A 27,803-nucleotide genomic window follows, 5' to 3' on the forward strand; every position below is an offset into this window, starting at 1 on the left:
AGGAGCTCAAGATAAATAATAATAAATAAATAAATAATATATATATATATATATATATATATATATATATATATATATATATATATATATATATACACACACACATACATACACCCCGCCCTCCCCAGTCAAAACCGGGCTCAGGGCGGCTGACACCAGTAAAATTACAATAAGACATACAGTGGTACCTCAACTTTCGAAGATGATCTGTTCCGCGGCCGTCTTCGTAAGTCGAAGTCTTCGGTTGTCGAAGCGCCCGTTCTGCGCATGCGCACGGGGTGAAAAGAATTCCGGAGTTGTCTACTTCGGAAGTCGAAATCTTCGGAAGTCGAGTCGTTCGGATGTCGAGGTACCACTGTAAAAGAAAGAAAAACAATTAATTAAAATACGGGTAAAAATACAGTTTCAATTTAAAATTTTAAAATGCTGCCTCATTTTAAAGTAGCTCAACTCAAAAACCATAAGGGAGGAAAACATAGGGGTCAGAGTGAGTCCAGCCCAAAGGCCAGGCGGAACAGCTCCGTCTTGCAGGCCCTACGGAAAGATGTCAAATCCCACAGGGCCCTGGTCTCCTGTGAGAGAGCGTTCCACCAAGTTGGGGCCAGTACTGAAAAGGCCCTGGCCCTAGTTGAGACCAATCTAGTTGAGATAGCATACATCAGGCACCCCCAAACTGCGGCCCTCCAGATGTTTGGGACTACAATTCCCATCTTCCCCAACCACTGGTCCTGTTAGCTAGGAATCATGGGAGTTGTAGACCAAAACATCTGGAGGGCCGCAGTTTGGGGATGCCTGGCATACATGGTTCTTTTCTCCCTGCCCATTTTGTCCTCACAATGACCCTGTAAAATAGGCCAGGCTGAGAGAGACAGTGACTGGCCAAAGGACACACAGTGAGCTTCATGACAGTGAGGATTTGAACCCAGCTCTCAAAAGAATCTAAACGCAGTAATGATGCATATACAATACCAGTACATAAAAAATAATAATATTGCTGCAATGTAAAGCTAAAAAACCCACAAGTGTACATTTAACCAACAGGTCAAGTAAAAGTATCCAGTAACGTCGAGTCAAAAAATAGCCCCAAAGCAGATAGCATCAGTATTGAACATTCTCCCCCTCCCAGTCTTTTACGTGTCAACCCAAAAGGCTGGAAAGTCTCCTTACAGTTCTTCCTCTGGAAGTAGCTCACCTGTGGAGTCTTCTAGGGTTGGAGGGTAGGGCAAGGCCGGTTGGAAACAGCAATTCCCCTGGTGGCAAACACAGCCTCTTTTCTCTTCTCGAAGTTGAGGAGCTGGAACCACATGCACATGGGTTAAAGATGTGGGCCTTTTCTACTTGGCCGTTCTCCTAGCTTCCAGCATGGCTGTTATTCAGTGGTATGAAACAGACCGTTTGCTGTTCTTATGCAGTTTTGACATCCGAGCATTGCTGCAATGATACGGGATGAGGCCAGGGAATGAATAGCATCTAGGAGGCTCTTACCTCTGGAACGAGTAGAACCTGCAACTGAACATGGGAGCGCTCTGCACAGGATTGCAGCCACTCCATTTTACAAACACAAACACATACATTTTAGGAATATCTAGGCGGGGCCAGGTTGGGGAAGGCTGCTTTAGAATCTTGTTTCCTCTGTGTAGGAACGCAACCTTTCCGTGAAGCAACCTGCCTTTGTGTTTAATTCCAGGAGCAGTGCTCATTCAGCTGGGACTGGGGCCCCTCTTTCCCTACTCAGGGCATTTGGAAGGATGTCAGGATTGAAGCATATAATCTTTGCCGCCTGCTTTATTTCTCGGTGACTCCTCAGTATGGTAAGTCCTGTCGCCTTAACTGTAGAATGAATCAGAAAAAAAAAGATTCTGGAGGAGAGAATCCTTTCATGTAATAAACATGGTTGAAAGGTTTGCACTAAGTTCCTCCCCCCAAAAAAATGATTCAAAAGCATAGATCAACAACACTCTGGAGTAATTTCAGCATATGACAGAGGGGTATCATCTGTTCTTTCCTAGTCCAGAAATCCTCTGCAAGACACTTTATTCTTTCTCACTGCATCACTCTCTTCCTTGCATCCCTACAATTGCACTTCTGTGCCATGAAGGGCATGAATTTCCAGTCTCTAATTACTTATTTTGAATCACAATGTCCTCACAATTTTTTTACTTTAAAAAATACATTATATCCTGCTGTTAACATGGGTCCCTTCCTATCCAGGTGATTGTTTGTGTCCACATCCACTTAGGTTGAGAAATATTGCTCTTTCAGGGCTCTCAGGCAGAGACTTTTCCTGCTCATTTCCAATTAACACTTCCCCCTCTAATAATAATAATAATAATAATAATAATAATTAATAATAATAATAATAAATAAATAAATTTATTATTTATACCCCACCCATCTGGCTGGGTTTCCCCAGCCGCTCTGGGCGGCTTCCAACAGAAATATTAAAATACACAAATTTCTGAAAGATTAAAAGCTTCCCTAAACAGGGCTGCCTTCAGATGTCCTCTAAAAGTCTGGTAGTTATTTTTCTTTTTGACATCTGGTTATATACCTCTGGTTTGAACCTCTGTTATATAGAAAGGCGGCCACCATCTCTGCACTTTGTCTCCATCTTCTATTCTTTGTGCACCTTCTCTCGCATAGCTCCTCATGTCTGGAACAGATCCTTTTTCTCTTGTTTATCAGATCCTCTCCCCTATCTTGAAGGGTCCCTTTCCCCAGGGGTCCAATAGTTTGGTGAAGGTTTTTCTGACCTGTGCTCTTAGCAAACTTCAGATAAGATTGGCTATCCCATGGCAGTCTTTTGAAGCTGTATCAGAAACAAAGGCCCATGAAAATGCAAGGGCTGCATAGAACCAGGAAGTAGTAATCTTTAGCTGCAGTAATCGGTCTGAAGCATTCTCTCGTGTAGTCGCCCATTGGATTCCAGGAATCAAAACTGGGCTTCCCTTGCTAAAGCTGCCAAAGGGCCAAAGCTTTGGGGTAGAGCACATGTTTTTGCATGCAAAAAGTCGGATGAAACACCTGGCATCTCCGAATAGGGCTGGGAAACACCTCTGTTTGAAACCCTAGAGAGGTGCTGCCAGTCAGTGTGGACACTAATGAGCTGGATGAGGAACCTGTCACCCTCTGGATTTTCTGAAGAACAGCTCCCATCATTCCGTTTGGAGTCAGTTGTAACTAAGCAGCATATAAAGTAAAAAATTCTGATCATTGGTCATGCCAACTAAGGCTGATAGTTGTTGTAGTCAACAGCATTTGGAGGGCCATCGTTCCTCCATTCTGCAGTTAGATGGACCTAACTCTGCATACGACTGCTTCTTAATCTGAGTGGTGGTAGAGTCTTTGCCGTGGTGTGTCCTGAGTAGGTGTGAATGATTTCAGTTTCTCTGCTTCTTGTTTTCCCAATCCCGAATTCACATCCCCACATTTATTCATCAGGTTGCAATTGTGTTTTTTTAAAAAAAGTCCTCCTGAAAATGTATCAGTATTTTAGTTCATGTTAATCCAAACATACTTATTTTGGTATGCCATTTACCCAAACATAGGCATTTTTTCAAAGCATATTTACTGCAGTGTTTATATTTTCCCTAACGTAAGGCATTTTGGTATGTTGTTTTCATTGATATTTGCATTTTACATTGGTGTAGGCATTTTTGTTCACATTACCAGGCTGGAGAATTACACTGCAAAATTCAGAGACGTGTGGATTTTGAAGGATGACTTTGTCTTGGTTCTCATATTGTTTCGGAATGCGCGAATCGAGGTTCACCTTTAAATGTGTGCAGCCCTGAACAGGATGTGATCTAAGCACCCTCCCTTCTTATTTCTTTCCTGCCAAAGGAAGGGTGAACCAGAGGCTTCTTGCTGCCCGCGCTTCTGCCCCCTTGTCCTTGACATCTGTGACATTCTGTCTGTCACTTCGTTTCTGAAATTAGGGCTGAAAGGGCTCTCCATATCACTTGATTTCTTCCAGTGTTGAGATTTAAGGGTTTGGGGCAAAAGCAGCTGCATGACGATGGCTGTAACTTGAGAGGAGTTCCTATCATGTGCTTGTCCTGAACTGAAGTCACCTAACCGGTTGCTGTTGCTGGTAATCACTTGTCTGTCTTCCAGCTTGCACTGGGGTTGACTGGCTCAAAAGGACAAGTTGCTTTTCATAATGGGCATTGTACCAACACATCACACACAATCAATTCGGAAAGTTGATGGGGGGTGTTCCATAGCATTAAGAGAGCTAGGTATGAACTTGGGAAGTTCCTCATTCAAAGTTAATCTCAGTCCAGACTCACTGTGTGGACTTTCAGAAGCTAATCCGTCTGAATAGGAACATGAGAAGCTGTCTTACTGTTGTATTATTGTCTATGCCAGGGTGAGGAACCTTAATTTTGTTTGGGGGGGGGGCAAATGTGGCTCTCTAGATCTCTCTCTTGGGCTCTCAGGCCGCCTCCCCTCTAGTCCCACCCCCTTATTAGCCTGGCTCCATACACTCCTTGAACTAAGGTTTTTTGTTTCCTGGATGGAGTGTCATTTAGGGGTTTTTGTGTGTGTGTGTGTGTGTGTGTGTGTGTGTGTGTTTGGGTGTTGTTGCAGTTTTGCTGCTAAATCATACGATCCAAAATAAAGATATAAAAAAGGTGAAAGTTTTTCAATTTGGTTGTGTACCTTGTGATGCTTTGCTTATTGTTTGTGATTGTTTGTGATTAGTTTTGTCTTGTTTGTTGTTATGCAATTTTTCATATATTGCAAGCTGCCTTGCACACGCTTTGAACTTTGGGAAAGGCACATGAATGATTGGTTGATCTTTTGCATGCAAAGAAACAAACATTTATGACTAAATTACAGTCCCTTGCTGGCCCCCCATTTTTAATGTGGAGTTTTAATTATGAAAACATTACAGAGCTGATGTGCTGGAAGTGCCAAAGCGCTCATACTGAAATGTAACAGTGCATTGCGGCCTCTGTAACTTTAACTGGGAAAGTAAAGCTCTTGCTACAATCTCTCCCATTGAAGTCAACTGGACCCAAATGTTCTAAACTTGGTGTGGAGTGTGCCCTTCTTATTACTAAACCAGCCACCTTGCCCCTGGATGATACTGGGAAGAAGGCAGTCTTTGAAGCTTCTGGAAATGGCTCCAGCCCTTTGCAGAAATTAACGCAGCTGGAATTTCCATGGAATGCCAAGACAGCATCAGGAGTTGCTTAGTATGTAGCCTTCCAGCTCCACCTGTTGAGAACCAGGTATGCAGCCAGATAGAGTTTCCCTTCAGTCAGCCGGGGGGTGTTTTTTTGGAGCTCAGCCTCGAGGCTGTGCTTATCCAGAAGAAGAAGAAAATCAAAGTTGGAATAATGAACCTATTGATCTTTAAATCAGTCATGTGAATGCCATTTAAAGTGGTTCAGAGTTTTTATTTATTTATCCAGGTGGTCTAATACATCTTTTTTTTTGCATAACCAGTACCTAATGGAATGATTCCTACAGCTTGTTGATATTTCTTTTAAGGAGAAAATATGATCAAGCCGTATGTGATCAGGTATTCTCCTCCATGTGATTTAACAATCGTGGGTGGAAAGGGAGCAGGACCATGAGGACTAGTCTCATTCCCACAACTCCCTCCCCATTTGCTCTCCATCCATTGGAGAAAGGCTGCAGTGGGGAAGCTTACTGAACACGCACAAATTTTCCCTGCCATTTGGAAGTGGAACACGGATTGTTCTAGGTCACAGGAATAACAGAGATGTGTTTGGCAGGTTCCTTCTTTGCAGAATTGCCTCTTGGCATGTGTGAAGATAAGGTCAGAAGGCAGAGCCCTACTCCAGAATTGTTAATTGCATTAAGGGGAATGCTTGAAGGGGTCTTTGCATTTCTCTGCCCTGACCATTCTTTCCCAGCTCTCCCAGTTTAAAGCATAGCACAGTCTTTCCCAACCTGGTACCCTCCAGATGGGGTTGGACTACAACTCCCACCATCCCTGACCATTTGTCCTTGGATTCTGACTCCTCCCATCAGCCCCGGCCAGTTTGGCCAACGGTCAGGGATGATGAGTGTCGCAGCCCCACAGCACAGCGCGAAGGCCATAATGTATGGGGAGTTGTCAGCTGTGAGGAGGGCTAAGAGGCTGGAGCAGCAACCTTGGCTTGGTAAGCAGTGGGAAAAGTTAACGGTGACCTTCCCTGGGAGCCTATACATTCCCCACTGGGATTCACTTAGGAAACTCAGGTCCCAGTGGTAGAATGAATTGTGCCATTTCAGCCTGTAGGAGGGGAAGGATTCCCATTTTGAATACTGCTCCTCATAACGAAAAGCAGAACCCTGCACGCACAAAACTAGCAGATCAGGGAGAAGCCCGGCTGTTCTGGTTTTATCTGTGCAAGATTTTTAACATAGAACATTCAAATAGGTGTTTCTGTACCTGCAGTATGAAGTGGTCCACCATCCCATTTATTGCCTCATTCTACTGCATGTGTTAAGACAAGGGGTAGCATGCGTCTAAATTTTGCTCAAGAGCAGACCTGCTGAAATTAATTGATCTAACTTAACCATATTCCTTAATTTCATTGGGTGAGTTGAACCTGAGAACCATTTCTGAGACACGATCTGTGGCTTCGCATGTAAGACAAACTCAAGACATGGATGTCATTGTTGTATTTGCTCTGGGGGAAGAGGGACTATATTTCTGCTGCTGTATTTCTTATACCAGTTCAGCCACTCAGGCAATAAAAAGGGCACCTGGCTTCCTGCATTTACTGATATGCAGGATTCTCCTATTATATGTCAAGGAGATGGTAAAGCGAAGCTTTGGCAAGAGGCAAGTGGTTTATTCAAGCAGAGTAGGAAGGTTGAAGGAGCCCTTTCTGGGAATACTCTTTGAGTGAGTCAGGATTCTTTGAGCCGGCAAAAGCTCTGTGATCCTGCAGGAGACCTTCTCGTACTGGGCATGCTGATGTGGCCAGCACACTTGAGTGGCCAAAGAGAAACAACTGTAGACCCCACCAAATCCAGACACAATGGGTTCAATTCATTCCCTGGTCTCAATTCCACTCACTTCATAGGCCTACAGCAGAGAAGAATTCCATGCATTTTCTCTGAATGAAGCATTTGTTCAACATGCAGAAATGGTTATTCTATCCAGAAATTTGTGATCTTTCCCCAAAACAGCTGTGTTCAAATGTAGATCGAATAAAAGCAAAATGTAACAGATGGGGAAAGCCCTTGTAAACGACCGTGACGCTCTTGTTTCTCCAGAGTCCTTGTTGTTATGAAATGGCTACCTTACTTTCTTGCAGCTGGTGGGAAAATAAGTATCCCCAACCTGTTTTACCAGGGTTAACCTTGTGTCAGTGGTGCTACATAAGTGAAACATCAAAAAACAAACAAACCTTATTCTCTATCTACATTAAACTACCACCAATGTAAAATTTTGTGGTTGAACATCTTGATGTGTGTTAACAGACGTTCTAGACTTGAGGCCACCTGTGAAAGTATGGCTAGTTTTGTACATCAGTTTTTGAAGAGTGAGGCAAGCCTCTTTATTGAGTTAAAGACAGTTGCTAGCGGAGCTGGAGTACCTGCCTGACCACTCCCTCTGTGTAAATGTTGGCTAGCAGGTAGGAAGGCTACCACACCTCATCATCTCACACCATTCCCCAATATGTGTGTGTGTATGTATAATATTTTTAATGACACATAAAAGATTTAGGAGAGAGTTGTGAAACTGGTGCCTTCCTTAACTCATGAATTTGCAGCCTACCTAGTATTGCTCTAGCAACACTGGCCTAGTTACTTCACATTATCTGGGAAGGATGGGGGATATCCTGTTAGACCAATTCAACTTTGTGTTCGTATAGAAATCAGGGTCAGAAAAGTAGCACCCCTACAGATGTTCCTGGGCTCTCGAGTTCAATCAGCCTCAGTTAACATGGTCAGAGATGATGGGATTTCTGGTCCAACAGTACCTGGTGGGTGACAGCATCCACATCCTTTACCTAGAGCAGGCGTCCTCAACCAAAGCCCTCCAGATGTTTTTGGCCTACAACTCCCATGATCCCTAGCTAGCAGGACCAGTGGTCAGGGATAATAGGAATTGTAATCTCAAAACATCTGGAGGGCTGAGGTTGAGGAAGCCTCACCTAGAGTGACCTCTCCATAGACTGATTTGTTCTTGTGCAATGTGGTTTGGGACTGGAGGTGATTCCAGATCTATTACTTGTGCCTGGGGTGGGGTGGGGTTCCTTTGTCTTCTTTGTAGCTGTTCAGTGGTGGCTGATTAGGGATCCCTCCTGGAGATACGAGGGCTCAGCAGCTGGCCACTAACACCGGTTTCTGATGTTGGCCCAGCTCAGACCCTTCCTTTTGTTGTCCGCATCTTTTCAAGCAACATTCACAATGACTATAACACTTTTTGTTTTATGTTCAAGCTGTCGAGAACAATTCCTGGTTTGCACAGGTCCAAACCAGACAAGGGTGATTGCATTTAACATGTCTAGTGTTTTTCTGCTAAAGAACAGCTATAAGTGGTGTGCAATTGGGACTGAGACCATGACATGCAAGACCCAATGGAAATAGCCTCCTCCTCGAAGCTCCTGTTCACTCTGAGAGATGAATGGTGCTCTCTTCTTGGGCTTAGCAGCAGCTTGGAGGAAAATCTCATCGAGTTCATGGTGTACACTCCCTTCTCTGTGCATCAAGGACCTAATCCCCCTCCTGGCTGTTACTTAGAAGAAGAAGAAAGCTAGACATTGAATATCATGCCTAGTTTGTTCCATAATCTCCATCCCTTTGTGTGAGAAATTCTGAACCATCTTCAAAATACAACTGGCATAGGAAAATGTTAGTATGAGCCAGCTACCAAATGTTAGTATGAGCTTCTGTGGTAGTAGCAGTTGAGTAAATTTCTGTGGCTAGCTTCTGGTTGCATATAACATCCAACTGGCTGGTGTCCTTCAGATGTTGGAATCCAACACCCATCAGCTCCAGCAAGCTTGACCAATGGTCAGAGATGATGCAGGTTTTGGTCCAGATGCATCTAGACCTTTTTTGCCCCAAACCTGGGTCTCCAGCTGTTTTTGGACTACAATTCCCATCATTCCTGATCACTGGTGCTGCTAGCTAGGGATGATGGGAGTTGTAGTCCAAAAATAGCTGGAGACCCAAGTTTGGGAAACACTGATCTAGAGAGAGACACAGGTTCCCCACCCCTGATCTACTACATTTATGTATTGACCTTCCTGCAGGGAGCTCTGGGTGGGATGCATATCATCCCAATTTATCATCACAATTATATCCTCATGAAAACAACCCTGTGTGATGTGGATAGCAAGATGTGTCTTCCCTTTGGTCCCCTGTTGGTGTCACGCTGTTGTATGGGGATTTGAACCCAGATCTCCCTAAGTGTGAACACAGACATAACCTTCTAGATTACAGGTGACTAACGGTATGCGTCCAATCTGTCCGCTCTCAACAACCTTCTTTGTTTTTGTTTTGTTTAGTGCAAAACACTCAGCAGTGGAGTCTCAAAATAGAGCTGGATTTTGATGTCATCAGCTCAAAGCCAGTTGCTGCTCTCACCTCTGTGAGCATTCCTGAGCTGCAGACGCAGCAGACATTCACAGTGGAGCTTCGCCCTGGTAAAGGCAGCGTCGTGCTGCTCGTGAACATAAGTAAGGTGAGGGCCAGTCCTACTGAATGCAAAACTTTTTCCTGTGGTGTGAAAATCAATGCTGTGTATGGGTCTGTACCAATAAGGCCATAGATGTTACTCAACAACAAAAAAGTCCTGCTGTTTTTCACACCCATATATGGGATGTCCGTGGGCACAATTCACGCAAGTGAATATACTGTGGTTTTCAGTGGGAGAATTAAGCGTGTGCTCCTATCCTTTTCATTAACTTAATTTGGCTTGACCTGTGTTGTCCACTTGTGCCACCTCAATATCCTGAAAAGGAGGCAAGGAAGGAACTAGGACTTCTGGTTTTTTTAAATAAAAGTTTCCCTGTTTGGTTGCCTAGGCAAGATTGTGCTCACCATAGGTGACCAAATATGCAGCAATAATGTGCAGTCCTGAAGAACATACATTGGCCAGGTTTGCAAACTTTGGCTAACTGTGAGTGAATGTAGAGCAGAGATTGCAGGTGCTTTGCTCCTTCCTCTGGTCCTGCTGCTGCAATACTTACCAAACTTTTGGTTTGCCTTACTCTAAACCAGGCACCCCCAAACTTCAGCCCTCCAGATGTTTTGGACTACAATTCCCATCATCCCTGACCACTGGTCCTCTTAGCTAGGGATCATGGGAGTTGTAGGCCAAAATATCTGGAGGGCCGCACATTGGGGATGCCTGCTCTAAACAAACCATCAGCTGCGGCCAAGACTTGTTCTTTGCTTAACACTCATTATTTGTCCTGGTGGATGTGGGGTGTGTGCCCGAGACATGGAATGCCACTGTTGAGGCTCCCCTGAAGGTATGTAAGGAATCAGATAGCCCTTAAGGAATTTATTTAGTTATAGGAGTATTTCTTAACCACAGCTCATTCAAAAAGAAAAAGGTGTTGTGCAATACAAGCATCAAGATGTCATGTAATATACAAAACAAATGACCAGCACTGAATCAAATTAACTCTTTGTAAATGTTGGATGAAACAGAAATGTTTTCAGTAGGTAGTGAAATAGAAGAATTGTGGGTGCCTGGACCCAAGTTGCAGGCCTTGTAAATTAATACAAGAACCTTGTAGGCCAGGCATCCCCAAACTTTGGCCCTCCAGGTGTTTTGGACTACAATTCCCATCATCCCTGACCACTGGTCCTCTTAGCTAGGGATCATGGGAGTTGTAGGCCAAAACAGATTCTAGAGGGCCGCAGTTTGGGGATGCCTGATGTAGGCCAGTAACCAGTCAGGTCAGTAGCACATAGACAACCAGTGCAAGCTTTTATTAAGCACTGGACTTGCTTTGAATTGAAAGGAGGACTTCAAACGTCCTTCAGAGCTGGCCACAGGTGCTGAGTAAAAAAAAAAACCCAACCGAAACAAAACCTTGTGATTATTGCTAATTTCTTTTTTTAATAAATCTTTATTAATTTCCCATACAAACATATATACATAAATAACAAATCATACAAAACAAAAACAATACAATAAAAAACAAATGAAATAAAAATAACATGAAACATACGATATATTACAATCGACTAACAAATTAAAACCTGTAACTTCCAATCATTCTCATTATACTTCTTATATTAACTGTATTCTCTTGCACAAATTTATGTTGTTTTGTTTTTTTGATAAGTACAGTGGTCCCTCGACTTACGAATTTAATCCGTTCTGAACGGACCTTCGTAAGTCAAAAAAATCATAAGTGGAAGCCTATGGGGGGGGGGGAAATTCGTAAGTCGAAAAAATCCTATCTAAAAATTCGTAAGTCAAAAAAATCCAATCTAAACCGCATCCAAAATGGCGGACGGAGCTCCGTTCGTAACTCGAAACATTCGTTAGTCGAGTTATTCGTAAGTCGAGGTACCACTGTATATATAATCTAGAATGGTATCTAATAATTTTTTTGCTTACAAGTATCAATCTAGTTCTGCAAATATTTTTTTTATTTGTACAATATGTTTTTAAGTATTCTTTAAATATTTCCCATTTTCCATATACTTTCTGATTTGACACTCCTCTCATTTTTCCCGACAGTTTGGCTAATTGTAGGTATTCTATCACGAGAATCTGCCAATCTGTTATTGTTGGCAAAATTTCATTTTTCCAGTTTCTTGCCACTATTGTTCTGGCTGCCGTGATTGTGTACATAAACAATGGTCTTATATATATATTTTAAAAAATTTCTGTTGGTACTATACCTAATAGGAGGATCTCTGGTCTTTCTTTAAATGTAAATCTAAATAGTTTTAAGTTCATTATAGATGTTATTCCAAAATTTACGGATAACTTCACAGTTCCACCACATATGGAAAAAAGACCCTATATCCTTTTTACATCTCCAACATGTTAGCGACCTACCTTTATACATTTTGGCAAGTTTTAGAGGGGTGTGGTGCCACCTGTATATCATCTCCATTGTGTTTTCTCTGAGGTTGTAGCATGCTGTGAATTTAATATTAGATTATTGCTAATTTCTAAATAATAATTTTGAAGGCACAAATGCAGGGGTAAAAGGAGAAGCCGGTTAACTCAATGAGCCGGGAGTAGGGAACCTATGCCCCTGCTCCCAATATGTTATCCTTGCCCATTGGGTGATGGGAGTTGGAGTCCAATGAGGGCCACAGTTTCCTTACACCTTCAAAAAGCCACGAGCCTTGAACCCTGATCTCCCACCCAAGAACTCAGAATGGTTATTGGATGGGCTGTAGCATTCTAGTAATGCCATATGTATTTTTCAGCTTGCCTGCCCCACGGCAGATTATCTTTGCTGACCGCATGTTCTTGCATCCTGATTAGAAAGCAATCAAGAGGTGTGTGTGTGTGTGTGTGTGTGTGTGTGTGTGTTTGTGGACTGAAGGCAGCCTCGAGCCCCTAATTTATATTGCTGGATTGCGTTCTGTGTATTAAAACAATAGGAAATGTACTCTTGAAGCTGCAAAAGTCATCTCTGGGCAGTGTTTCAAAGCCGAGGCTGTGAGAGCTGACTGCAGCCTTCTTAAAAATGTGTAATTCCCACCCCACCCCCCACCAAAATTGAGTGCACATAGTGTTTTCCAGCTAAGAAATAGCAAATGGGTGAGTGGGGATATGACATCACTACCAGCCAATGAATACCCTCCCGCAGTGCCTTTGCTTCTAAAGCTATTCTGCATTTCACATAGCACAGTGGAAGATGCATATTAATAATGCTTCTTTCCCTGCGCTAGGAATTCATGGGCATTTTGCATGCTGCCGTTGGAAGTAATTCCAGAGAATGAAAGGTGGAACATTAGGGGCTCGGCTATGTAATCATGCCTTGGTAAAAGGCATGACAAATCATATTGTTAAATGGTTTCCTCTGTACTTGCTTTCTCTTTGTGAAATGCTCACTTGATGCATTAACATGTCCAACACTGATCCATCTGTTTTGATGTTTGTGCACCCTTATTACCTTTTAGACATTTGGCTGTACCCAGTAATTGACGAAAATTGTGCACCAGCATTTATTTTACACGAACAGTGAGCTATCACTGCTGTCTAAAAATAAGCGGCTTATTTTATTTAGGTAGAACTGGAGCAGCAGAAAGACGACCAAATTGTGAAAACTCAACCGTCGTTTTTATAGAATCGTGTAGTATGCTAATAAAACAGGGTGGGGCTGATTCCCTTGTGAAAGGTTCAGATACAGTATATTGCTTCTGGATGCCCTCCTGGGAACATCTGTTCAAGCCCCATTGAAAACGACCCACTGAAATGAATGGGAGCTTTGCAAGTAAAATGCCTTTTGCACAGCATGCCCGGAACAGTGACCCACATAACAAAGTGCAATTTTCATGCTAAAAATGCTCTGTAAATGATTGCCGATGGTGACAGAAGTGGGAACCAACAATAATGTGTTGCAGTGTATCTTCAGCCATGCTCCATGCTCCCTACATTGTTTGGGGCTTGAAGAGCACACACCTCCCCCCAGCCTAGAACTCTTTCCCTAACATGCTAAAGGGCTCAAGGTCAGGGCAAACTGCTTGCCCTGAATCTGAGCATTGTATTGCTTTACATAGCTTGGGTGGGTGCTGGGAAGAATAATGTGGGAAGAGCATCTTTTATAACTCCATGGTGCAGACCACTTATGGCCGATGCATTGGATAGAGCCCCCCCCCCGACACTGGTATCATTGCAGCTTACCATAGCTGCCAAGTACCCCATTTTCCCCGGGAAACCCCCGTTTTTACTTACCTTTTCCCAGTGGTCCCCCGTATCACTTAGTCTCCCGTTTTTCTCTGTTATTTTCTCCTGCCGGTGGCCATTTTTTTTCTTTCTGATTTGCCCTTCTATGGGCACCAAAAATGGCCGCCGCCGGCTTCAAAAGTCACATCTATGCATGTCCGGAAGTGCATAGACGCGACTTCCGGTGTCGGCCATTTTTTGTGCCCATAGATGGGCAGAGCGACACCGGAAGTTGTGTCGACGCACTTCCTGACATGCGTAGAAGCGACTTTCGAAGCCGGCGGTGGCCATTTTTGGTGCCCATAGAAGGGCAAAATGCCACCGGAAGTTACGTCGACGCAACTTCCGGTGTCACATGGCTGCCGGTCCCGGATTCTGCAGTCCGGGACTTGGAAGGTAAGTAGCTTACCTGGAGAAGGCTGGGGCAGTGTAGGGTGGCAGCAAGGGCAGGGCTGTGGGTGCGTATCAGGGGAGAGTTGGATTGGTTCTGCCAGGGCATTCGCACAGCTCTGCTTTCTCACTGCTCCAGACAAGCTCTTGCCTCCCATTGATGGCTCTTGGCTCGCTATTTGAAGAAAACTTACTTAACCGCTTCGCGCTATCAACATAATCTTTTCTGAGATGTTAAAATTTTAATTTCATTTTCTGCTTTTCTTTTTTTGGGGGAAAAAAGGCTGCAGCACTGGAGACTTGGTGGCCAAGAGGACATGGGAACCAGACTGGGTACAGCATGACAACTACATTCATTGCAGAGGGAGGTTGCAAGATTGAGAAGCTTTCTAAGGTATGTCAAGTCTGGAACACAGGACTCAGCTTATGCTTATGCATTGGTCTGTCCAGCACACTAGGCACGACAGGCAGCAGCTCTCCAGAGGCTCCAAGTGACCACCAAGGCACATTCCTAGCACCCACTGGGGTGGAAGCTCTCTAGGTGACCAGGCCAGTACAGCCCTCACATGGAGCTCCTCCACATGGAAGTGGTTTTCAGCAAGCTTGAAGGCTGTAATGCTTGTATGAGGTCCGAAACCGGCCCTCCCAGAAGTCCAGAGGATCCCAGGCTAAAAAAAAAAAGGGAGGAAAAGAACTATGAGGCTAATCTGACATGGCAATACTTTTGCTGTGTTATCATGCATCCCATAAAATACTTTTTTTAAAAGAAGAGAGCTGCAGAATCCTGGGATACTTACAGCTTTTGAGTCCACTAGCCATAATAATAATAAAAAAAGATGACACATGGAAACAAAACAAGACATTAAAAAAGCGTGGGACTTAATTTTAGTATTTTCCCCCTTTAACAAATGCTTTTCTAGCATTCTTTTCCCTGTGCAAATGCTCTAGTTATTAAGGAAAAGAATCGTATCTTTTGTGCAATATTGCGGGCTATTTAAGATGATGCAATCTTTTACTAAATATCATCTCTCATTTGCTTAAATTTGCAGCTCTAAGCTGCTAGCCATGATGGCTGTGCTCTGCCTCCTCAGTTTCTGAATAGCATTTGCTGGAAATCACAAGAGGGGTCCTACTTGTGGGTTTCCTGCAGGCATCTTGTTGGGCCACTGTGAGAACAGGTTGCCTGGTGAGTTGGGCCATTGGCCTGATGGAGCAGGCTCTTCATATCTTCTTAAGAGTGTGTCACATTATGGTCCAACTAGTCTCATTCAGCCCGTTAAGAAAACGGGCGCTAGAGGTGCGACGGGGCTGCGGCCGTCCCTCCCTTTCTGTGCTCGGCCATGGGGCGCGCCGGGAACACAATTAAACAAAGCGCTCTCCCATCGTGTCCCGCGGCCGAGCGCAGAGAGGGAGGGAAGGCCGCGGCCCCGCCGCTCCTCCCACGGGCCAGGTAGGGTTGTCAGGAGGCGGTGGACCAAGATGACGGCATCGGTCTTCGGGGCCGCGGCCCGCGGCGGCGGGAGCCGGACCGGGCTCCCGCCGCTGCGGCCCCGGAGCCCAATGCCGCCATCTTGGTCCGCTGCTGCAGGGGAATGGGAGGCAGAGCGTTGAGGGGGGGAGAGAACACGCATGTGTGTACGTCCCGCCTCTTCGTCCAGTCCTTGTGTCCGTGGGGCACATGCGCATTAGCGCGGACACAGGGACATAGGGACTTTATTATATAGGATGTGTATAAAAGCAGGTGGCAAACCGTATCAAATGCCAAAAAAAACAAAAACAAAACCCCATAAGTGTCTAAATCTGAGGGCCCTTTTGAGGTTGAGGCTCAGCTCAAACAGCCCTCCTGCCCACCCACTCTGATTAGCCGTGGTCTTAAATGATCAGGAGATGGCACAAACTATCCTCTCTGTGTAGCACCTGCGCTGCCAGTCAGACTTGAAGACAAATTAACAACAACTTTGAAATTCAAGAGGAGAACGTTTACAACTGGGCTTTCCAAATTTTCAAGTTCATGTCATTTCTGAGCCTCGGACTCTTAGCAGCTGGTATCTGCAAAACGGATCTGCAAACAGAAATGCAGAGATTTTGATATGAAATTGTGCCGTGGAAATTCTCATCAGTGTTTAGTTGCGATGCATTGAAACTTTAGATACAGTATATGAAATCCGAGACTCCTCTTGTCAACTTTAGTATTCTTTGTCAACTTTTGTATTCTTTGACAAGTATCTGAAGAAGTGTGCATGCACACGAAAGCTCATACCAAAATAAAAACTTAGTTGGTCTTTAAGGTGCTACTGAAGGAATTTTTTTATTTGACAATAATAATTTGCTGACTTAATTTGCACCCCAGTTTGTAACTTTGCAGAACACAGGTGTCCTTTTGGTGCATGGGAATGGCAAGTTCATGACCGCAGTTCATCTCTGGTAGTGGAGAGAATTAATAAGTATATTATTTCATTTAGGGAGGAAAGTGGAACTGTCTGTTGTATTTGACTTTTTTTTTTTGCTTTAGTTCCAGGAAATGCTGTGCTCTCCTAACAGTAGGCATAGTTGATAACATACACATTTTTTTTCACTATACAACGAAGCTGGTGGTTAATGATTTCCTGAACAATAAACTTTCTTTGTTGTGGAGTTAAAAGGGAAAAAACAGTCCCCATCTGCTGTCAAAAATAGAAACTTTGTGTATTAGTTGTATCTCCCTCCCAAGTGCCAAAGACCTTTGAATGCAGTTGTTTAAACAACAGAAAGGACTATACTGTAAAATGTGTCCCCCCCCCCTATTTGGGGAATAATATATGTCCAAATAAGATTGGAGACCTATCTGAACAGATCGGCATTTAACTATATGGAAAGCACTACTTATTGTTTCCTTTTAAAAAAATACGGATCACTTTATGAATCCTTTTTCTTTACATAGCTTTTTATCTTGGGATTCTAGGAATTTTTAAGCAACTCTTGAAAGAGACTGCCTGGCTTCATGCCCAAAGACCTTGTGCTGATAAGAAAAGCGAATGACTTAAAAAAAAGGGGGAAGTTGTAAGTTTGAAAGGAAACAGCAGGAAAACTGGAGTATTCCTCTTTAGGAACATAAGCTGTGCGGTGCTGGATCAGACCAAAGGCCTATCTAGTTCCACCATCCGTTTTCCCACATTGGCCAACAAGATGCCCATGGGAAGCCCACAAACAGGACATGATGAGAATAGCCCTCTCTGCTCATCGCTCCCCAGTGCCTGGTATTCAGATAGACTGCCTCTGAAACTGGAGTTGCTATTATACTCATCTTGAACAGTGGCCATTCATTTATCTAATTTATCTAATCGCCTTTTAAAGTGATCCATGTAGGTGACTATCTTGGGGTAGCAAATTCCGTAGTTTAATTTTTTTTCAAAAAAATATATTTATTAAGATTTTCTGATACATATAAGGATCACACTTAGCATTCACAAGAAAATACCATACAAATGAGAAAAAATTGAAAAAGAAAAAGCATTAAAAAGAAACGAAAAAAGCAAAAAAGCAAAAACAAAAAATATATAAAAAACAAATCTTATACTTATGACTTATTAATAACTTCGACTTCCCCGACCCTCCCTCTCCGAGTCTAATTTAAATCCCACAAATACAGCTATTCAACAAAAAATAAAATAAAAAAATAAAAAGGAGAATATGTCAATATCATTCCTAATAACATTCTATTTTTACCATTACAGTCGTACCTCGGGTTACGACCACCTCGGTTTGCGAACAGTTCGGGTTACGAACTGCGCAAACCCGGAAGTGTTTTCGCCGCGCGTGCACGCGCATAAGCCGCGCGCGCGCGATCGCGCAATTTGCGCATGCGCAAAGCGCGAAAATCGCGAAAATCGCGCTTTGCGCATGCGCAAAATGGCGGCGCCCATAGCGCTCGGTTTGCGAACTATTCGGGTTACGAACTGCGATCCGGAACGGATCGCGTTCGTAACCCGAGGTATTACTGTAATCTCATAACTAACTTCATATTTTTAATCCCTTTAGCCTATAATTTTTCCCCACAAGTACTCCATTCCTTCCTTTACTATTTTCACTATCCCTTTTAACATCAAATAAAAGCTTTTTCATCCCTCCTTCCCCTGGTTGCCAAGTCCCCAGATGCCTAGACAAGTTCAATTAATACCTTTCCAGTTCCAGACCGTCTCAATCCATCCACTTAATACATTCACCCATATTCTCACCCCACACCAGCTTTGATCCAATTCAAGCCACCCCCCTCCCTCACCATGCACTGCTGTCTGACTGATTCTTTAATCCATACCCACCGCCATTCTTTCTTTAATTTCCCATACAAATATTTCCCCTGTTTATCTCCCCAGATGGTTGGTTTATTTCCTGGATTTTGCTTGCCCTCTCTCACTGGGGAAGCATTCTTCCAGATCTTCTCGTCAGGAGCCCCGAATTTCCCCCATAGTTCCTGTGTAGCCCCTCTCACTGGCTGCACACGGTTCAAATCCTCCGCTTCCTGTTGAATTTCAACTTTGTTGGGTTGATTAAGTCCTTCAAAATCCTTTTCTTCTTCCTGTGGCAGATGTTTTTTTTCAAGAGTTCAAAAAGTTCATCTCTTTCCTTTCTGGCCTCCCGTAGTTCACCCAGTGTCTCATATAGTTGTTCCAGAACATACTGCATGCCATTGTATTCCCAACCAGATGGCGATGTTGTGTCTTCTTCCATGTTAAGTCTCAAATTTCACAAGATAAGACATGAGCTGCAGGATCCAAGATGGTGCTAGTTCTTACATCCCAAATTCGTTTTTATCTGGACTGGCTCTATTCTGCTCTGTTAAATCCAATTCCTAAAGAGAAAAAGCTCCCAGTCCTTTTATCTTGATAATTTTAACACTAGTGTTCAACAGTTCGCAACAGTAACAAGCTTCCTTTCTTTCCCTTTATGTTGTTACAATTGAAACTAATCCAAGCCTCCCGGAGCTGGCTCCCAGCTTGCACAAGGGTATTTCACACTTAAATCTTCAATTTTTGCAGGTTTCATTTGCTTTTTAAAGCTTCCCCTTGCCCTGCAGCATACAGGGAGGATTCTAGGTCCACTTATTGGAGAATTTGAAAGCTTCCTGTCTAGCGTCTCGGCTGCAGGCAAGCTTGCTGCTTCACAATCGCTCGGTTGGGGGGGGGGGATCAACCTCCATTTTTTTAAAATCCCTTCCCCTTTCCAAATTTAATTTTAGATGTACTTACAGTTCAGTCTTTAATTTTGGGAGGTCTCTGCTGCTCAAAAATAGTGTCGGCACCGGAGCTTCTCGCTGAGTAAGTAGCGGTATACCCAAGACTCCTCTCCACTCTGCCTGCTCTCGGGGCTCTTACCGAGCTTCCCGGGCAGCGAAGGAGATTTTTGGAGCACTGCTGGTTCCCACGTCTCCAGAAAGCCCAATCTGGAGTTTTTCTGGGGGGGGGGCACTTCACCCCAATGGCACCCCCCTCCTAAACAGCGCAGGGACCTCAGAGACCGAGGTTTCCCCTGTCGATCGCTAATGGCAGCAGAGCGGAAGTCAATTCCGTAGTTTAATTATGTGCTGTGTGAAGAAGTCCTCTAACTTTTGTCTGTCCTAACACTGGCAGAGCTTCATGCTCCGGCACCAGGGGCGGGGGAGGGGCTGGCACACGTTCTGGGGGTGGGGCGTGCCACCCTGAGGGGCGTGGTGCACATTTCATGGGCGTGGTGCGCCGCCTGGAGGGGCGGGGCGTGCATTCTGGGGGCGGGGCGGGCAGCCACCATGGCGCCCTTGGGATCGCGTTGCCCGGGTGGAGCACCCCCATCGCCCCTCCCTTCCTACGCCCCTCTGTCCTAAATTCTCCCAATGTTCAGCTTTGCTGGGCTACCCTGGGCACTGAGAGAGGGAGAAAAACATCCATCTATCCAATTTCTTCACACCTTGTGCAATTTTGCACACCTTTGTTTTGCCTCCTATTATTATTTTTTCTACATCAAGTAGCCCCCAAGGCAAGATGAGCCAGGGAAGAACTTCTGAAGTACATAGCAAACATAGCACCCGCCAGTATTGTACCACTGTTTCCCAGATGCTTGACAGTCCGTCTCTCTTTTGCAGTTCTAGGCAGGCAGCAAAAATGGAAAGCTCCTGAATTATTGGTAGGCTGCCTTTGGCTCGATGGATTGTAGACTGTGTAAACTGGAGATAAGCCCTACATTACTGCATATCTTTCTGGACTCCAGAGCCACCTTGCCAGAAAGCAAAGCTTTTGAGGTTGCAGCGTGGCTTTTAGCTCAAGCTCTGCACACGAGCCAGCTTTAACTGCATGCCTAGTTATCGAGAGCTGTCTCCCGACAGCCTATTTCCACGGCAGGCAAAGAAAACACTTTGAAAAGGGCACATTGCAGCAAGCTGGTCAGCGTTGCCCTTTAAAAGACCCACAACACTTCATTGGGACACCTTGCCCCCAATTTAATACCGTGTTGCTTTCACTGAGATCAAGTGTGAAAGGAATCTATTTGAGCAGACTGTGCCTATTTAGCCTTAACAAGATACGGTCTTGAGTGCAGCATCCCTGAGACCTGTTTTTTTTTTATGGCTCGCAAAAACTGGAAGGATTTTCTGGAATGCTTGAGGAATGATTTTGCTCTTCCTTTGCCTAGAGGAGGGATGGGGAACCTGTGATCTTCCAGATATTGTTGGACTTCAGCTACCATCAGCTCCAGGCCAACATGAATGGCCCAGAATAATGAGAGTTGGAGTGTACTGTAATAGCAAACATCTGGAGAGCCAAAGGTCCCCCATCCTTGGTGTAGAACAGAGCTTCCCAAACTTGGGTCTCCAGCTGTTGCTGGACTACAACTCCCATCATCCCTAGCTAGCAGGACCAGTGGCCGGGGGTGATGGGAATTGTAGTCCAAGCTTGTAAGGCACCCCTTGCCCTAATATAAGCTCACTTACTGAAATGGAAGCATGTCTTACTCATTCATCTGCTCCTTGAAAGTTCCCAAATTAAAAGGTTCTGTTCTGCTGTGAGTTAGCTTGCTTTAACTGCTTTGTTGTAAGAATTTAAGAAAAGCTCTGCTTCATCAGATAGATGAAAGGCCTGTCTTCTGCCGCATCCTCTTTTTACAGGGGGAAGACAGATGTTTAAGGGATGAGCACAAGCAGGACATGGGCACAATGTTATAGGTGTTTTTCTGTCCGTTCCTCTGTAAGCAGCAGCACAATTAGTGAAGCAGATCTCTATCAGAAGCAGAATTAGTGAAGAGACTTAGCCCCCTTTTTAATCTGGCCTTGGGTGCGTGTAGCCTCTTTCTGTAAATGGAGTTTGATTACAATCAGTGTTCAGCCTCGTAGTTCCATTAAATTTCTCTCTCAGTAATCAAAAGCAAACTGTGTGGGTGTTTTCAGCACTAATACATGCTGTCTGTTGGAGGGGTGTGTGTTTGGAGAAGAGACACTAAAATCTTCCAGCAATCTCTTTCTCAAATTAAAATACAGTGGTAACTCTACTTACGAATGTTTCTACTTACGAATGGAGCTCCGTCCGCCATCTTGAATGCAGTTTAGATAGGATTTTTTCTACTTACGAATTTTTAGATAGGGTTGCTTCGACTTACGATTTTTTTCTCCCAGTGCATTCCTATGGGATTCTACTTACAATTTTTTTCGACTTACGAATGTGCATTGGGAACGCATTAAATTCGTAAGTAGAGGTACCACTGTAAATTCGCTCTATACACAAGAAACACTTTCATAAATCTTGCAAACAGGTTACATCCCCCCGCAGTATTTTATATAAGAAAAAGGCAAAAATATGCAGGGAAATATGGGTTTCCTGATGGAAAAGGTTTATTTAATGTCTGCGACTGCTGTAAAACTATTCACATTTTAATTTCTCCCCAGGTTTATTTTCGAACAGTAGAACTTGTAGAAGAGCCCATTCCTGGCTCACCTGGTTTGAGTTTTTATTTCAGAATCAATGGACTCCCTATTTTTATGAAGGGTTCCAACTGGATTCCAGCTGATTCTTTTCAGGACAGAGTGACCTCTGAAAGGTGAGTTTGGGTGACTGGTTTTCAAACATTCACGTGGATGTAAAGAATTTACTTTTGCCTACTGATACTGAGTAGGGCTTAGCAGAACTGATTTTGGCCATGAGAATGCAGATCTTTTGCAGGACTATATCAGTTGAGAATCGATGTGGAGATTGCTTCTTTAGAAGAGATCCCATGTCAGTTAGCATGCCAGGAAGAAGGCCCTTGGCTTTTCCATCTGCCTCAAATATTAGTTATCCACATGCAGACAAATCTAAACATGGGCATATTTTCAAGGAAGGGATTCTCTCCACCCCGGTGTGGCATGTGGAATATAGGCTTGTTAGAGGACTATACAACATGCCTTCCTGTGAGTGTCAGTAAACTTTTATGGCCATTTTATACAGTCAGCAGAATCCAATAGTAAAGTTTATGACGCAACCTTTTGGGGACTATATAAGCTGCAGGTATAGAGGTTGCATGTTGAATGCTCTACCATTCATTAAAAACAAAAAACCTTTCACATAGAAAACAAGCAAAAATGTTCACCTTAGCCTTCTCCAGGATGCTTAAAAAAAGAAAGTATAGGGCAGGGGTTCCCAAACTAAGGCCCGAGGGCTGGATGCGGCCCAATTGCCTTCTAAATCTGGCCCACGGACAGCCCGAGAATCAGCATGTTTTTACATGAGTGGAATGTGTCCTTTTATTTAAAATGCATCTCTGGGTTATTTGTGGGGCATAGGAATTCTTTCGTATTCCCCCCCCCCCCAAAATATAGTCTGCCCCCCCCAATAGGTCTGAGGAACAGTGGACCTGCCCTCTGCTGAAAAAGTTTGCTGACCCCCGGTATAGGGGATTATTATTATTTTTTGAATGGGGAAACATTCAAAAGGCAGCCCCAAAACTGCTGTTGGAAATGCTAAAGTCCTAGAAAAGCTTTAATGTTTGATATTGTTGTTATGTCTAAATGGGCTCTAAAAGTTGGAAGGCTTTTTCTCAGATTAAGGTGGGGTAGGGCTGGTTGGCTGAAAACCTCTAATGCCATTGTTTCTTCCTTCCTGTAACTTACCCTTGACTCCCATTTCCCCATCTAGCTGTGATGGCATGGGTGCTCTGATATGGAGCTCCACATTGGCTTAACCCATGAGGAGAAGGTTGCAGTTGATAAGTTAGGAGCACTGAGAATGAAGAGGAAAGTCTAGACCTGCAGATGCTCCCAGATATGGCCCTCCAAGTCTCTCTGTCTTGCCCTTGGGGCGGTTTACCCCTCACTGGGGTAGCTCTGTTGGTACAGCATGATTCACTGAATCTCGTGGGTTTGAGCCCCACATTGAGCAAAATATTCCTTCATTGCAGGGGGTTGGAATAGATGACCCCCGTGGTCCCTTCCAGCTCTACAACTCTGTGATTCTTTCACACCACAATTAAAATATAGCTATATTCGCACTCCGCTTCTGCTGAATGGCTCCCTTCAGTTTGCTACAGTATTGGACTCTTTCAAGCGAAGTCCGGCTAGGTTTCCTTAAGCCCTCTCTGCAACTAATTCAGTCCCGCTCCTACTGCAGATCTGCTTAACTTTTAGTTCCTCTTGTATTTTGACAGGTTAAGGATCCTCTTGCAATCGGCAGTTGATGCCAACATGAATATGCTCCGTGTTTGGGGAGGAGGCGTATATGAGCAAGATGAGTTCTATGAAATGTGCAATGAACTGGGAATCATGGTAAAGAAAAAAGAATACTCAGCAACCCCTAATATTTAAAACTGACATACGAAATAGCTTATTATTTCCCCTTCCCCATCAACCTGCAACCTTGAGGGTTAGATACTGTGGTAGCACAATTCAAAGTGTTGGTGCTGACCTTTAAATCCCTAAATGGCCTCGGTCCAGTACTGTATACCCGAAGGAGTGTCTCCGCTCCCATCGTTCTGCCCGGCCACTGAGGTCCAGCACCAAGGGCCTTCTGGCGGTTCCAAGTTGCAGGGAACCAGGCAGAGGGCCTTCTCGGTGGTGGCACCCGCCCTGTGGAACGCCCTCCCACCAGATGTTAAAGAGAAAAACAGCTACCAGATTTTTAGAAGACATCTGAAGGCAGCCCTGTTCAGGGAGGCTTTTAATGTTTAATAGATTACTGTATTTTATTTTTCTGTTGGAAGCTGCCCAGAGTGGCTGGGGAAACCCAGCCAGATGGGCGGGGTATAAATAATATATTATTATTATTATTATTATTATTATTATTATTATTATTATTATTATTAGACAACACTAGAACAAGGTTGAAAACTTGATCAGGACCAAGGCATGCTTTCTTCTTGTTCCTGTTTGGGCAGAATTAGCAACTCCTAGCAGTAAACAAAAAAGAAAGTGAAACTAAATCAAATTAACTGCTTTGCCCCCAAATGGGCCTTGTCAAAAGGTTATGTAAACCCCACCCCGGATGCAGAGAGCAGGCATCCCTCAGAATAGAGACAACTCTCTGTCTTGATTTCTTCCTCTAGGTAAGCCTAGGGGAAAGGTAGGACTTGTGATTCTTTCTTCCATGCGCGTCCAGTGAGACCTTGTTAACTTACAGCACACCCTCTAACATTTCTCCGATGAAATGGGGACGTTCTATTATTTATAACCCGCCCATCTGACTGGGCTTCCCCAACCACTCTGGGTGCCTTCCAACATATATAAAAACACAATAAAACATTAAGCATGGGGAAACCTCCCCTATTCAGGGCTGCCTTCAGATGTTATCTTCTTGGTTCGGGGTTTACATAACATTTCTTTTTTTAATTAAGATAGGGGCATCCTAAGGAAAAAGGGGGCAATCTGGGATCAAATCAGAAACCAGGACAGCTTCTTTAAATCTGGGACTGTCCCCAGAAAATAGAGACACAGGGAGGGTCTGTTAGAGCAGTTTTGGATGTTGTGATGAGGAAAAGGAAGTGGGAAGCATAAGTGTGTTTCTTCTGCTGTAAAATAAAAAAAATCCTTCAGTAGCACCTTAAAGACCAACTAAGTTTTTATTTTGGTATGAACTTGCGTGTGCATGCACACTTCTTCAGATACCGCTGTAGACACTCATGTGAGAAAGACTGCACACCTCCACCTCATAGTAATAATAATAATAATAATTTATTATTTATACCCCACCCATCTGGATGGGTTTCCCCAGCCACTCTGGGCGGCTCCCAACAGAAAATAATAATAATAAAGCGATAAAACTTCAAACATTAAAAACTTCCCTCAACAGGGCTACCTTCAGGTGTCTTCTAAAAGTCAGATAGTTGTTTATTTCCTTGACATCTAATGGGGGGGGGCGTTCCACAGGGCGGGCGCCACTACCGAGAAGGCCCTCTGCCAGGTTCCCTGTAGCTTCACTTTTCGCAGTGAGGGAACTGCCAGAAGGCCCTTGGCGCTGGACCTCAGGGTCTGGGCTGAACAATGGGGGTGGAGACGCTCCTTCAGGTATACTGGGTCGAGGCTGTTTAGGACTTTAAAAGTCAGCACCAACACTTTGAATTGTGCTCAGAAATGTACTGGGAGCCAATGTAGGTCTTTCAGGACCGGTGTTATGTGGTCTCGGCAGACACTCCCAGCCACCAGTCTAGCTGCTCATTCTGGATGAGTTGTAGTTTCTGGGTCAGCTTCAAAGGTAGCCCCGTGTGGAGCGCATTGCAGTAGTTCAAGCGGGAAATAACCAGCGCATGCACCGCCCTGGCGAGACAGTCTGCAGGCAGGTGGGGTCTCGGCCTGCGTACCAGATGGAGCTGGTAGACAGCTGCCCTGGACACAGAATTGTGCAACATAGAGAACTGCCTCACATAGCAGTTTGTACACACTCCTGTTATGGGAAATGTAATCTCTCCCTCACCAATTTTGTCCAAAGAGGAAAGGAAAAGAAAGTGGGGGAGCAAAAAGTGTGAGGCATTTTTGCTTCCTGTTGGTCCTGTGTCACGCAGAAGCGACTCCCTGGGTAGAGTGGAACCACTAGCTGTGACAGCAGTGACTCCCCTCCTTACCTGCTGGGAAACTAGCGTAGTGGCTCAGCCCCACCCAGCGACACACTTCTCATGCACTATCTGTGTCTGAAGCCCCCTTCATCAACCGGGTGCTCTCAAAATGTTTTGGACTGCAACTCCCTTCAGTCCCAGCCAGCACTGCCTTGGGGGTTGGGGGCTGATGGGAGTTTTGGCCTCTGGAATACCACAATGGCCAAGGCTGGTCTAAAGAACATTACAGTATTTTATTAGGGCTAGCTGACCAGAAGGTCGGCGGTTCCAATCCCTGCGACGGGGTGAGCTCCCGTTGCTTGGTCCCAGCTCCTGCCAACCTAGCAGTTCAAAAGCACGTCAAAATGCAAGTAGATAAATAGGAACTGCTACAGCGGGAAAGTAAACGGCGTTTCCATGTGCTGCTCTAGTTTGCCAGAAGTGGCTTTGTCATGCTGGCCACATGACCTGGAAGCTATACGTCGGCTCCCTCAGCCAATAATGCGGGATGAGCGCGCAACCCCAGAGTCGGTCATGACTGGACCTAATGGTCAGGGGTCCCTTTACCTTTACCTAGTTCATAAATGGTAACTGTAGTTGTTCCTTTCTACCCTTGAGCTGTTACAGCTCCAGACACTTTAAAAAAGGAGTCCTGGTGTCAGAGGCCACTTGTACTTTAATATTATTCTAAACCATTCTTGCTTCAGGAAGGCAGGTATCACTTAAAAAATCAGTTTTGGCTTGAGACCAGCCACAGAAAGTTTCAGGCCCAGAGGAACATTTTTAGGAGGTTGTGTACATGGCTAGGAGGGGGACACCTGCTTCAAACAGCAGAGAAATAATTCCCACATAACCTTGAGATATATAAAAGCCTATAAGCTCACCTTTGCAAGTTCTGATTAAAGATGTAAACAGGTAAAGCTTGATTTTTTTTGCTCTTGGATCTCATCCAAGTCCAATGATTTGGCTTGCTCTTTCAAAGACATATCCACCCCTCCATATAGCAAAACCCTTCTGGAAACAGAACTTTGCTGTAGTAAAAAAAAAAAAACACGATCCCTTTCTGATACCTTTCTAGGGAGAGACAAGTCTGTGCCTTTAGCAACTGCAGGGCAGGTGGAAATTTAGCAGGGGAAGCTTCTCCTCCTACTTACTGAAGCTCCATGCTGGGAGGAGATGTATGGGTTGATTTTATGCCTGCCATTTCGCTGCCAAAAGGCCCAGGAGTCCTGTGAGTGGGTGCTAGGAAGATGTCATGTGTGAATACCCCTTCCTCAATGCTGTTTGAGGCTAAAAGCTTTCCCATGTTTGAAACAGTTAGATGAGGTCATTTGCAACACTTTAACAAACCTGGATAGCGACTGGTTTTGAGATAGCAACTGTTTTAACAACAATTTTCGGTACCACTGCTTGTGTAAATAAGACCTAATTTCTATGAATTATGAGTGTTGCTTTAAAAAAAATACCCGGTTAGGTGTGGTGCAATCCTGCACTTGTTTACTCAGCTCACGTGTGTTCAGCGGAGTTTACTCCCAGGTAAATGTGCATAGGATTGCGGTATTAATGA

At 44.3% G+C, this 27,803-nt stretch overlaps 1 protein-coding gene across 1 annotated transcript in view; it reads left to right on the forward strand.

Annotated features, from left to right (window-relative positions):
- The window catches only part of MANBA (mannosidase beta), a 69,039-nt gene that overhangs the window by 24,350 nt on the left and 16,886 nt on the right, over positions 1-27,803 (forward strand). The window contains exons 5-9 of the mRNA XM_060278477.2: positions 1,688-1,811; positions 9,489-9,664; positions 14,526-14,636; positions 22,128-22,279; positions 23,861-23,978. Of these exons, the coding sequence (XP_060134460.2) occupies positions 1,688-1,811; positions 9,489-9,664; positions 14,526-14,636; positions 22,128-22,279; positions 23,861-23,978 (681 nt within the window). The remainder of the gene's footprint in view (positions 1-1,687; positions 1,812-9,488; positions 9,665-14,525; positions 14,637-22,127; positions 22,280-23,860; positions 23,979-27,803) is intronic.

The sequence above is a fragment of the Zootoca vivipara genome, chromosome Z1, assembly GCF_965207765.1.
Source record: "Zootoca vivipara chromosome Z1, rZooViv2.hap1.1, whole genome shotgun sequence".
In the NCBI taxonomy this organism is placed as follows: domain Eukaryota; kingdom Metazoa; phylum Chordata; class Lepidosauria; order Squamata; family Lacertidae; genus Zootoca; species Zootoca vivipara.